This window comes from Berghia stephanieae, chromosome 8, assembly GCF_034508935.2.
Source record: "Berghia stephanieae isolate SIO BIC M18660-M18661 chromosome 8, UCSD_Bste_1.3, whole genome shotgun sequence".
NCBI classification, from domain to species: Eukaryota; Metazoa; Mollusca; class Gastropoda; order Nudibranchia; family Aeolidiidae; genus Berghia; species Berghia stephanieae.
Window position 1 is genome coordinate 25,974,461 of NC_088367.1, and position 13,960 is coordinate 25,988,420.

Here is a 13,960-nt window from a genome sequence, read left to right on the forward strand (position 1 = left end):
ATTACCCTCATTTAACTAATGTCCATTTATACTATCTGAAGCATACTAATAATCATAACTTTGCCATTTTCAGATATAAGGTCATATTTCCATTAAAAGTATCTTCTCCTTTGGTTTTTATACATGCCTCTCTCATTTAAACTATTTTTAAAAAATTCTTCTCTGTTACCTGCTATCCAAAAAAAAAAAAACCCCAAAAAAACAACAAAAAGTGGAAACAAATTTCCAATTTATTGATTGTGCGATTTCTAAAAGATTGATTTACAGCGTCTAACAATTCAAGTAAAATAGGGCTGCAACAGCACATCACTGCTCTCTCACACTCGGTCATGGCAAGCAACAAGCAAGTAGGTCCATATAATTCTAATTTTTAAATATTGCTATCTATTTTTTGTTATAGTTATTATTATTATTTTTTAAATATTTTTTTTTTTGGTTAAATAGGACCAGATTCAAAATATTCTAATAAATCATTGTATTATTACTGACCGGCAAATTTTTCATAGATACACCGTATTATTTGAAAGTGGCAATCATTAATTCTAAGCATTAGAAATTTATTTTTTATTTTTCATTATGAAATTATGGTTTTTATCTATTTTTTGGAGCTGCCATTTTTATAGCTGGGTTTGGATGTGATGGTAAAGCAGTATATCTGAAGGCAGTGGCAAATCTCTTCACATATTACGATGCAGTATCTCATCAAGTCACCTAACACCCAGATCTGTGGAAAGCAATCAAGGGGAAAACAGTCAATCGACAATAAGAGGAGAGAGTCAAGTTTAAACCCACTGAATATCATTTAATGCAGAGGTTGTTATGCAGGCATGTGGTCTAGTATGACACTCGCCTTCGATCGGAAAGTCCTGGGTTCGAGTCCCGACTAGTGGATAGATGAGTCCTTGGAAAAGGCTCTTTAACCCACATCGTCTCACCGTACTCAAGTGTAAAATGAGTACCTGGCTGTTAACAGTGTCTTTCCTGTCTGAAAAATTTGTAATATCACCTAACAGATGTCATGTCTCGTCCTACATGTTAAATGTTGCTTTTGCTAGGGACACCTTGTAAAGTGCTTTGAGCATGTGTAGTGGATCTTGTGCCATATAAAAGCTAAAGTTTATTTTTTTTAAATATGTAAATATCAGTAAACCTTTTCTTTTAATCATTGTCCAAGCCATGAACCTGAAGTATATTATTTTACACATGGGCAGCTGCACTATCGAAATTAACGTTTTCTATTTCTTAAAGATGCTATTTAAATAATGCCTCAATTGATTTATTTAAGAAGAGAATGTTTCATAAGCAACTAAAGTTTTGAAGAGTCTCTAATCTATATTTATTTAATTGTTCTGAAGGATACATGAGAAGTCCTTCAGAGCCATTGGGCTCACGAAGCCAGAGTTTATCCCGGTTTCTATAGCATGAAACAGACAATAGCAATTGCTTGCTATCCTTTGGATAGGATACTAGTCTATCGCAAAGTACTTTCCACCAAATCTAACAGACTCATCTACCCATTCACTGCTGGGTGGACAGGGGGGAGGGGGAGGGGGGGGGGATCTTGACTGCACCCGGGAGAAGGATGCACAAGACAATGGAGTAATTTAATATGTAAAGCTCTGGTTGGACATAGATACAGGCCATTTGGAACTAAATGTCTTGCACTATATAATTTATTCAATTCTTTTATGCTCTTAAAAATATTTTCAAACCAATTTTCACCAACATCAAGAAAGTGCTAACAATGAAACAATTTGGGTTTCAATGAAGCTTGACTGGTTTTGTGTTACTGCACCCCTTGGCAGGAACAGAAATATTAAATGTAAAGACCCAAACAAAATGAAGTCAAACCAGATATGGATGACGATGAGGAAGGGAAGTAAGCATGAAGTCGTACCAGGCAAAGCCACAAGATAATGTATTCGTCAAACCAACAATTAAAGTATTGGTTGAAAAATAACATGGCAGGTCCCAGGTAGCATGTGTCCCAGAAGTCCATGGCACTTTTAGTCATGTGAGCCACCTGAGTAAAGATGATCAACCATTCAATATTGAGGGAATTAATAATAATAATATAATAATAATAAATAATAAATAATAATAATAATAATAAATAATAATAATAATAATAAAATAATAATAATAAATTAATAATAATAATAATAATAATAATAAATAATAATAATAATAATAATAATAATAATAATAATAATAATAAATAATAAAATAATAATAATAATAATAATAATAATAATAATAATATAAAAATAATAATAATAATAATAATAATAATAATAATAATAATAATAATAATAATAATAATAATAATAATAATAATATAATAATAATAATAAATATAATAATAATAATATAATAATAATAATAATAATAAATAATAATAATAATAATAATAATAACAATAATAACATATAATAATATAATAATAATAATAATAATAATAATAATATAATAATAATAATAATAATAATAATAATAATAATAATAATAATAATAATAATAATAATAATAATAATAAGTGCTTATTTGCAGTAGTATTAATAAAGTCACTTTCAGGGAGGTAACTGATCACACACAATTTGATTAAAATGACAGGTGCTATTATTATGGAGGCATGACTCAGTTCAAGTGGTTTGATGTAGAGAGAATACCAAAAATGCAAGGCATTTCTAATTATTAAGAAAAGATAAGTTCATCAAAAACGAACAGTTCTCCAAACAAAACAAAAAATCAAATGTTTCTATCGATGAAGCAATTTGAGCTAGAGCCCTTCTGAACAAGAAACTGGCAGACAATTACACACTCCATAAAACTGACCAGCCTTGATGCTTGACAAGCCAGAATTGCAATACACAAACACCTCAGTCAGGAATTGTGAGAATGTTAATCAAAGTTAAATTTCAATCATATAACGACGAAAAGTAACAAATTGGAACATCTGATTTTAAGTCATTTCATTACAATTCTTTGGAGATGTGAATTATAATGAATAAATTTCGCCAGGTGCCTTCAAATCCAAGTTAAGTAATGACACAATCAAAATGAACAGTGAACAGTATACAGGAATTAAAACAATGGCAGAAAACTGATTTGTGTGGGAATAAATCACGTACCACTAGTTTTCCTTTTAATTAATTATGCAAATTGGTGAAAAAATGCAGTCAAGCCAGTTTGTTTACAATGCGAAAAACAGGAGAATAATCACCAAATTATCAATTCAGACCTTCCTCTGGAAATCATTTTTGGTGGTTTGGGTTTCACTTTTTGATAACTTCATTCCATCTTTATAAAGTAGCCAATATTGGCTTAGACAAAAGTTAAACTAATCGTTCAGCTGCTCAGCCCCAATTGGCTACTGACAGGTTTGGAAATGGAATAAATAATTTCACCAAGCTATGTGAAAATACACATACATATGTGTTCAGAAACCCGAAGTTTTAAAAAAATACATCACAGACACTTAGGTTATCAATCGAGATATAAACGACTCATGTGCTATGCGTAGTGTTGTGTGAACATGCCCCGATTATTGTTGTTTGTCACGCAACATGTCATCTAACTGACTGCGTTTCTGTTTATGTATTTGTTTTCTTTATCAATTGAAGGAATTGGCTGGTTTCAGTCAATTGACTGAGAATTTACAGGTCTATAATAATAATAATAATAACAATAACAATAATAATAATAATAATAATAATAATAATAATAATAATAATAATAATAATAATAATAATAATAATAATAATAATAATAATAATAATAACAATAAGAAAGAAGAAGAAGAAGAAGAAGAAGAAGAAGGAAGAAGAAGAAGAAGAAGAAGAAGAAGAAGAAGAAGAAGAAGAAGAAGAAGAAGAGAAGAAGAAGAAGAAGAAGAAGAAGAAGAAGAAGAAGAAGAAGAAGAAGAAGAAGAAGAAGAAGAAGAAGAAGAAGAAGAAGAAGAAGAAGAAGAAGAAGAAGAAGAAGAAGAAGAAGAAGAAGAAGAAGAAGAAGAAGAAGAAGAAGAAGAAGAAGAAGAAGAAGAAGAGAAGAAGAAGAAGAAGAAGAAGAAGAAGAAGAAGAAGAAGAAGAAGAAGAAGAAGAAGAAGAAGAAGAAGAAGAAGAAGAAGAAGAAGAAGAAGAAGAAGAAGAAGAAGAAGAAGAAGAGAAGAAGAAGAAGAAGAAAGAAGAAGAAGAAGAAGAAGAAGAAGAAGAAGAAGAAGAAGAAGAAGAAGAAGAAGAAGAAGAAGAAGAAGAAGAAGAAGAAGAAGAAGAGAAGAAAGAAGAAGAAGAAGAAGAAGAAGAAGAAGAAGAAGAAGAAGAAGAAGAAGAAGAAGAAGAAGAAGAAGAAGAAGAAGAAGAAGAAGAAGAAGAAGAAGAAGAAGAAGAAGAAGAAGAAGAAGAAGAAGAAGAAGAAGAAGAAGAAGAAGAAGAAGAAGAAGAAGAAGAAGAAGAAGAAGAAGAAGAAGAAGAAGAAGAAAAATGAAGAAGACGATAATGCTTGATGATAATGATGAAGATGACAATTATATAATGATTCCAGGAAAAGGACAAATAGTAATGTTAATGTGAGAAAACAGATGTAAGAGGAAAGTAAAGACAACAATAGGACCTTCCAGTTTTGAAGGTCCTCATCCAGAAAAATGTAAATGACAACATACCACAAGTCTATTGGTGACTTTTGCAGCCAATCCACTGAAAGCCAGGAGGTAGAGACAGGGGTGGTTGTTGTACACCAGAGATGGTGACTTATTGGCAATCACGATGGCTGGAACCACTACGGCAAGAATTGGGAACACTGGGAACACAGTGCTAGTGCCCTGCCAAGAATATTCAAATATCATTATTTTAAAGCTTGCACACAAAAACTGTCTATCCATGATATCGTTTGAGATAAGATTATTGATTCTTTATGAGACTTAAATCGTCATTATTGTAGATTATTATTATTATTTTTTTATTTTTTTCAAAAATTGAACTTGTGAGTATAGAGCCTTCTCCAAGAACTCAACTATGCGCCGAGTGAGGCTCAAACCCATACCACAATACCATATAGCCGATTAATTAGTATTGACTGCAATGGACTACCTAGAACCTTGCATTGTGAAATCTATTTAAATTCCCCCAAAGCTACAATTCTAAACAAATCAAACTTTTTATTTAACTCAAAAAAAAAAAAAAGAGCACATTACTAACTACTTACAGCGACAGTGGAACCATTTTTGCCGACACCACCATTTATCCAGATGATATGGAAAGCACTCCACACTTGAAAAACAGACACCGCAACAGAGGCATAAACAGGGATCAGTTTCAACGGGATGCCAAGGGCTGGAATCTAGAGGTGAGACAGGGGAAAAAAAAATGTATAGGTACTATAATAAAGGCTGTGGCACCCACACAAATACTACAAACCGGTAATGTTATATATATATGGATATAAATAATAATAAATCGAGCTTTTATAAAGCACAATATCCACTAAATGTGCTCAAAGCGCTTTACAAAGAAGGGTCCCTGACCAACAGCAACATGACTTACTTGACTTAGATGCCTTTCGCGTCTCGACCGAAAGATCGGGTCGCCTTGGCTGTTTCCAGTATTTCCTGTGTGAGGTGTCTCCAATATTGCCGGTCCTCTGCTAGGGTTCTCAGATTTTCAAGGTCCCCTGCCGTTATGAGACTAATGCTTTGTCCAAGTGTTGTGAGGTTTTTGTTTAGGATCACAGGGAGTGTTGTGATCGGTCTTCCTCTGAAAAGGTTCCCGTGTTTTTGGAAGTATCCCGACATGGCTTGGTTTGCTGGTATGTTTTTGTCCCTGCGTAGTATGTGACCGAAAAGTTGCCATCGTTGTTGTAAAATGTCAAGGGAGATTGGTCTTTCTTTTGTGATCTTATAGAGTGATTCATTTGAGATCTTTTTGGGGTATTTGATGTCCAGTACCCTTCTTAGCTGTGTGCGATGGAAGGCATCCAGATGTTCTTCTTCGGATTTTGTCAACGCCCAAGTGCCGCAGTTATACAGAAGTACCGGTTTTACAAGAGCATGGTACAGTTTCAGTTTGGTTTTTCTCTTTATTTTGTCACCTCTAATCCATACATTGGTGAGTTTACTGAGTGCGGCGTTTGATAGCTGTTTTCTTCTTTGTACATCCTCGGTGTCTCCAATTAGTGAGCCAACTTTCTTTGTTCTTTTCCATTCCTCTTTGTTCCTCGATATTGTTGTAAATTCGGTTTTATTGGCATTGACTTGGAGGTTATATTTCATGAGGGTATTTTGTATGATGTCTATATTTGCTGGTGTTGATCCAATAAAATCGACATCATCTGCATAGGCGATTTCTCTAGGGATTGCATTCTCAATATGAGTCGTTGGTTTTGGAATGACTTTTCGAACTTCTTTCAGAGCGTGTTCTAAGTATATTGTGAACAGAATCGGGCTCAGACTATCTCCTTGGGGGGTCCCGATGTTACTTTCGAACTGCGTCTGTTTTGTGGCCCCGTATATCCTTGGTTGTATCTTTGTGTTGCTGAGGAGAAATCGGATTATTCGGAGCTCGTCTTCGTCTACTATTTCTGTTAATATCTCCAAAAGTTTTCCTCTGTCGATCGTATCAAAGGCTGCGGACATATCGATTCCGGTTATTGTTATGGATATGTTTTCTTTGAGTGCCTTTGCTGCCAACCATTTATGTGTCCATACAACGTCCGATGTGCTTCGGTCTTGGCGAAACCCGCTTTGGCTATGTGATAGGTATTTTTCTATTTTCGGTCTAATTCTGTTGAGGACAATAGTTGACAGTGTTTTTCTTATGGTATTCAGTAATGTTATTGGGCGCAGGTTGTTTACGGGTCCTTTCGTTTTTCCTAGTTTTTGTATTGTAATTAGGACACCGCTGTTTATGTCCCAGTCTTTGTGTGTTGAGAATGTTTTGTTCATTATGTTTGCAATGCTCAGATCCAGGGAGAGTGTACCGCATTTCAGCAATTCAGCGGGAATTTCATCTTCGCCTGGGGATCTGTTATTGTTTAGGCACTTTATGCTATTTCTAACTTCAGTTGTTGTGATGCGGTTGTTTAGGTCTCTAGGGTTTCCTGAGAAGGGCAATATTTGTGAGACTTGTTTGTGAAATTTCTGCTGGAAGTGGTCAGTTACAATGTCAAGGATATCGTTGGGATTTGTTGTCTGTTTGCCAAATTTATCCTGTAGTTTTGGGTTCTCGAATGGTTTTCGGTTCAGAGATTTCGTCTCTTTGAACATAGACGATGCGTTATTTTTGGACTTTTCTATGTCTTCCACTTTTTTGTCTAATTCCTCGTTTCTGTGTTTTATTGTAAGTGATCGAATTGAATGCAGTATTTTGTTTCGTTCCGTTTTCAGGTTTATTATTTCTTCCGAGTCTTTCGTATTTTGTATCCTGATCCTAAGTTCTTTTTGTTGCCGCGATAGATCGTTAATAGCGATGTTAGGCGTTCGATTTGGTTTGTTCTTAGTTGTATTAATAGAGCCTGCACTTTCTTCCCCCGCGTATTTCATTGCCGCTTGCGTCTCTTTCCATTCACAGCAACATGTAACATGTAAAACGAGACATGACTCCTGTTAAGCGATATTACAATTTTTTCGACAGAGAAAACGCTGTTCATAGCCAGGTATTCATTTTATACCCGAGTACGGTAAGAGAATGTGAGTAAAGAGTCTTTTGCAAGGACTCAACTATGCGCCGAGTGAGGCTCGAACCCAGGACCTTCAGATCCCAAAGCGAGTATCATACCACAAGTTGAGTCCTTGGAGAAGGCTCTTTACTCGCATTCTCTCACCGTACTTGGGTGTAAAATGAGTACATTAGCAGCGTTGTCTCTGTCCGTTAAATGTTGCTGTTGGCCAGGGACCCCTTGAAAAGCGCTTTGAGCACATTTAGTGGATATTGCGCTGTATAAAAGCTCAATTAAATAACTGTCAAAGTATTCCCACCAGTGCCTCAACCAAAACAACCACCACCATGACCACACTACTACAACAATCATCATGACTACCATATCTACATTATCAATACCACCGGCAGCATAAAAACCACCCTAGCTACCACCATTACGACATCTGTATTATTATTACTGTCTATGCACATTAACACAAAGACACAAAAAAATTCACAACAAATGCAAGATCATAAGCTAGTTGACAGAAACCTTTGTTTTCGAATGTCATCAACAACAAAGAAAACAAGGCACAACAATTCAAGAGCCAAAAATAAATGTTACAAATATTGTTTACAACTCACGCTGTCGTAAAAAATACCAGCAACAATTTAATACTGAACTACAGACGCTCCTACTCCCAATATCCCCAAAAAGGAAGCAGCAGAAGAAAAAACTTAATGCAATACTCTTCAACAGTCGTAACGTCACTTCCTTCCTAATGACGAATGGTAACTTAGTAACACTGGCTCTAAACTATCGGAACAATGGCGGACGCCGTATGAAATATTTCTCCGGCGAGCATAAAACCGTATCCAGAGGAAAAAACCCCCATAAATTTGATCGTGTTTTGACTTTTACACATTCTGATCACAAGGCATATGAAAAGTTCTAGCCAGCATGAAGAATAAAAAGTAATGATTTTCTTTGTTTAGAACCAAGATGGCCGCCGTTGCCGGGTGGCGTGGCATCAGACTACTGAATCCAATTTGTGTTTGTTGTTATTTATTTTTTTAAATTTTAAGATGCTTGAAATCCTGAAATTTATTCGTTTTGTCATTTTATAAGTCTTATAAGTCATTAATAAAATTTGTATTAATGACTGATAAGACTTATAAAATGACAAACATTAAACAAAATTTTAGGCCATACAATTTACTTATTTAACACTGGTACGGCTATGTGGTCTGGTGGTATGACATGCCTTCGAAAAGGAAGATCCTGGATTCGAACCTCCTCCATCACCATCATCCTTCTCCACAACATCACAACCACCATTCGCATACCAACTATAATGATAATGACCATTACAATAACGAGCGCCACCTGCTTACAAGTTTGTTGCACTTACAATGGCGGACGCCCGTATGAAATATTTCCCCGGCAAGCATAAAAGCGTATCCAGAGGAAAAATAACATAAATTTGATCATGTTTTGACTTTTACACATTCTGATCACAAGGCATATATGAAAAGTTCTAGCCAGCATGAAGAATAAAAAGTAATGATTTTCTTTGTTTAGAACCAAGATGGCCACCGTTGCCGGGCGGCGTGACACTAGACTACTGAATCCAATTGACTATGACATTGCTTTGCTGCAGATAATGTAATAGACAATCCAAAATTACTCCATTGATGCAATATAAAATGTGCAAGTGTTTGCAATCCAGAGAAATGAAAATGTGTGCATGTACTAAGAAATCCACAATCTGGACACAAGAGATATAAAGGCAGTCCACCCAGGTCAATTCACACTGTACTGAATAGAGACAAAGTAACCAAGAACTGAAATCAAAGGATGATCTTTTGATATTAGCATCCACGGCAAAAGACAGTGAACTGTGTAAGAAGTCAGACAGATGAGTAGAGAGGCAGCCAAGGCGTCCTGATCAGATGATTAGGAAGCGAAAGGCCTTTAGTCAGTAAGTCATACACATTAACACTGCAATCACTATCAGCCCCATATCATCATCATCATGATCAATACCACAACATCATCACAACAGCAGCATTACCACCATTATCACTATCGCCACAAGCAGCACATTGTTATTGTTATCATCACTACTACCAATTTGCAGGTAAGTACTTGGTCTTCTTTTTAAAATGTATTTCTCCCCTTTTTTTAAAGGAACAAGAAATGAGAGGAATACAGTGCATTTCGCTTAAAGTCAACAATTAGGGACCATACAAATTTGTTGCTTTGAAGGACAGTTGACTTAATCCAAGGTTAAGAGAATAAATGTGTGTGGCACCAAATACTTGTGTCCATTCAAATTCACTAGTTTGAGTCTTCTGTCTATAAAGATGATTCCCATAACTTTATTGTCTGTTCTTTATGTTGTATTCGTTTTTATTTATTGTCACATTTATTATGAATTTGCAATAAAACGTTACATGTAAGTGAATATTTTGTATTGCACATTGGTAAACATTTTCCAGCATCAACTTTCCTCTCCATTTTTCTCATATCATGGAGCATCACTGTATCACCGAGTTGAATACATGATTTGGTCCACTCCGGATAATCGCAACATCTTGAGATCAGTGAAAATGTTGCGATTAACAAAGTTGAATTTCCTGTCCACTATTGCAACATTTTACATGTATATGGTAAACTCAAACCAGTTGTTTTAAACATTGTTCTTAGTCACCAGACTGAACAATTTGATTTAAATAAAAATCATAAGGCAGCATATGGCAGCCCTGTAAGTAAAAGCAGCTTTGATGAAAGCTGACATCTTATTCAGATATGATTAACTTTCACTCTTTTATTCTCAACATTTATAAGAGTCAAAGAGATTAGCTCTGATGAGAGACAATAAGCTCTCTCACCAAACCTGTTGGTCATTGCCTCAGTCATTGTCTACCTGTTGTCTAGACTATGCCCAGCCCCCTTGACTCATATCTAATGGTCACAGATGGCCGCACAAACCCTTACTGTAAAGCCCTGCCCTATTTTGTCCATAATACAGTGGTGACACACTACTGTAGCATTAAACCCTGCCTACTCTTGATTCTTCGACCTTTCATGATTTCACTAATGATGATATTTAATCATGAGATATTGTTCGGTTGATTTCTTGAATTCACCACTTTTTGAGGTCGAAAATTTGTTGCGATTAACTGAAGTTTGTTGCAATTGACCAGTGACTTTTATACAAAATGAATTCCATTTCTTGGGAAATGTTGCAATTAACAGAGTTGCGATTATCCGGAGTGGACCGTATTTCAAAATATTCCTCAGTAATTCTATGGCGCGATTGAGAACCTTTGAAGGAGGGTGGGGGATATCAGAGTGTATTACCGTTTTCTTTGTTTCACTCTTTAATTAACTTTGTCAGATGGGTGTTTTCATGTCGGTGTGTGGCAACTAACTAGCCAGTCAGCCAATCTTAAATAAAGAGTCTATCAAAACTAAAGACATCAAATGTACAGCTGAACATGTCAAATAAATACATACCTGATAAGACCAAATACCAGAGCCAAAAATGCCAGATATAAAATAGATTGCAATGACTGAAAACTGACCCTCTGTCACATCAATTCTGGAAAAAAAATGAAAAAAGTCAAATAAAAAAAAATAGTGATTCAGAGCCATTGGGCCCAAAGAGCCAGAGTTTATCTCAGTTCCTATAGCATGAAACGGACAATAGCAATTGTGGGGAATTAGGATTGTCGCTTTGTCAAATATTGTGGTGAGGAGCTTTCCATTGTTATTGATTGGGGCTATCCCTTTTCTGTGTTTAATGTATGACCAGGTTTTTTACCAATAAAATGTCCTCCGCACAGTCCCAATATCTTTGACGTAACTCCCTTTGTACAAGATGCTTCAGACCAGTGTATTTCTCTTTGTAACTGTGATAGTTCGTCTTTTTATACATTTTATAACATCTGTAACGCTGTTTTATCATCTGTCTTATTGACTTAGTGATCTGCAGTAGGCTGTTTTTGTTTTTATACGTTTTACGTGGTATATGTTTACCAATTCCTTTCTCTAGAAAATGTTTGATTTTTTACCAAAGTTCTTCATTCAGTGCTAAGTGTTGGCATGTTTAAAATCTCTTTAGCTGTTTCAGTAATTTCATTTCTCAGACCTTCCTAGTCTGCTTTTCTGTAAAGAGGAATTTTTCTCTGTTTCTGAACATTCTTTTTGGGTTCATGTCAATCTCAATGATAAATGCATTGTGGTCTGAGATGCCTGGGATCAAACCTTGATGGTTTATAAGACTGGGATTATTGGTGATCATTAAATCTAACATGTTCCCCATGCGAGGTGGTTCCTTTGGGTTCATGTCAATCTCAATGATAAATGCATGTGGTCTGAGATGTCTGAGGTCAAACCTTGATGGTTTATAAGACTGGGATTATTGGTGATCATTAAATCTAACATGTTCCCCATGCGAGGCGGTTCCTTTGGGTTCATGTCAATCTCAATGATAAATGCATTGTGGTCTGAGATGCCTGGGATCAAACCTTGATGGTTTATAAGACTGGGATTATTGGTGATCATTAAATCTAACATGTTTCCCATGCGAGGTGGTTCCTTTGGGTTCATGTCAATCTCAATGATAAATGCATTGTGGTCTGAGATGCCTGGGATCAAACCTTGATGGTTTATAAGACTGGGATTATTGGTGATCATTAAATCTAACATGTTCCCCATGCGAGGTGGTTCCTTTGGGTTCATGTCAATCTCAATGATAAATGCATTGTGGTCTGAGATGCCTGGGATCAAACCTTGATGGTTTATAAGACTGGGATTATTGGTGATCATTAAATCTAACATGTTCCCCATGCGAGGTGGTTCCTTTGGGTTCATGTCAATCTCAATGATAAATGCATTGTGGTCTGAGATGCCTGGGATCACACCTTGATGGTTTAAAGACTGGGATTATTGGTGATCATTAAATCTAACATGTTCCCCATGCGAGGTGGTTCCTTTGGGTTTATGTCAATCTCAATGATAAATGCATTGTGGTCTGAGATGCCTGGGATCAAACCTTGATGGTTTAAAGACTGGGATTATTGGTGATCATTAAATCTAACATGTTCCCCATGCGAGGTGGTTCCTCTATGAGGGGAGTGTAGTAGGGGGAATTAGGTCCAAAAAACCCTTGAATTGTGCAAACAGGGTTGAAAGCATGAAAATTACATATGTTGTAGAATATGAAAAACCCTATAATTTATGATATAGAACCACTCTGAGAGATCAGTATTAGTTGAGATACAAGGTTTTTAAAATTAGAAAATTTTGAAATGGACGACAATAATTTCTATCATTTTGATTGTGTAAACATTCGGGCAAGCCGACCAAAGGTTGTTATACGTCATCCTTTGGATTCCCATTGGTGACTATTTTTAGCGTCGAAGCGGATGTTTTCCTTTCCCTTTACTTTCGATTCACGAACCATACAAATTATTTAATCGTAAATACTATTCAATTTCACTTGTTTTAAAGGACGTCTAGCAAGCAATATTCTATAATATGAGATTTTTTCTGCATCTGATTTAATAAGTATAATCAATTGCTCTAAAACGGATGGACAGACGGGAAGACGAGCAGAAGGGTAGACAAAACAGACTAGCAGAACACAGCTCAATAAATGCCGATAACCGGTGTTGACAAAGAACAGTGCTCCTTCTCCCCTCCTCCTGTTTTCTTTTCTTTCCAAAAATACTGCTATAATCATTTTACGTGAGTTAAAACCTATTTCAGTCACACTTGATGACAGTAAAGAGTCAGCATACCATTTATATTGCTATAATTATCATCATTTTAATCATCATCAACCACTATGATGCTGTATTGTGGCAAGTTATTTACTTTACGTTATTTACCTCAAAGGGACAATGGGAGAATGTTCTATTTGTAGAGTTGTGTCCTTATGTAAGGCACTGCACACATTTTGCCTGCTGATGATGTGTCTTTAACAGAAAGAACGAAAGAGAGAGAGAGAGAGAGAGAGAGAGAGAGAGAGAGAGAGAGAGAGAGAGAGAGAGAGAGAGAGAGAGAGAGAGTTATGAAAGAATATTGCATATGCCTAATAAAGGAATGCGTTTGCATGATTTCAGATACACATACAATAGCAAAAAGAACTGCTCCCAGAGACTGGGACAAGTGTTTGATATGCCAACAAGATAACACAGACCGTTTATAATGTCCCTCTAAATGAGATTATTGAAAGTTTAAAACAAAATGATACTAAGTGGCATAAGTAGTGTCGTGTAAAATTTAATGCCAACAAAATTAGGCAATTAGAATTAAAGA

At 35.6% G+C, this 13,960-nt stretch overlaps 1 protein-coding gene across 1 annotated transcript in view; it reads right to left on the reverse strand.

The window, feature by feature from the left end:
- Window positions 1-556: 556 nt before the first annotated feature.
- LOC144978459 (cholinephosphotransferase 1-like) overlaps window positions 557-13,960 on the reverse strand; it is a 28,770-nt gene continuing 15,366 nt past the window's right edge. Inside the window, exons 4-8 of the mRNA XM_078924562.1 lie at window positions 11,153-11,237; window positions 5,201-5,335; window positions 4,659-4,817; window positions 1,898-2,023; window positions 557-724 (exon numbers count right to left, since the gene is read on the reverse strand). Coding sequence (XP_078780688.1) covers window positions 596-724; window positions 1,898-2,023; window positions 4,659-4,817; window positions 5,201-5,335; window positions 11,153-11,237 — 634 coding nt within the window. The 3' untranslated portion in view covers window positions 557-595. The remainder of the gene's footprint in view (window positions 725-1,897; window positions 2,024-4,658; window positions 4,818-5,200; window positions 5,336-11,152; window positions 11,238-13,960) is intronic.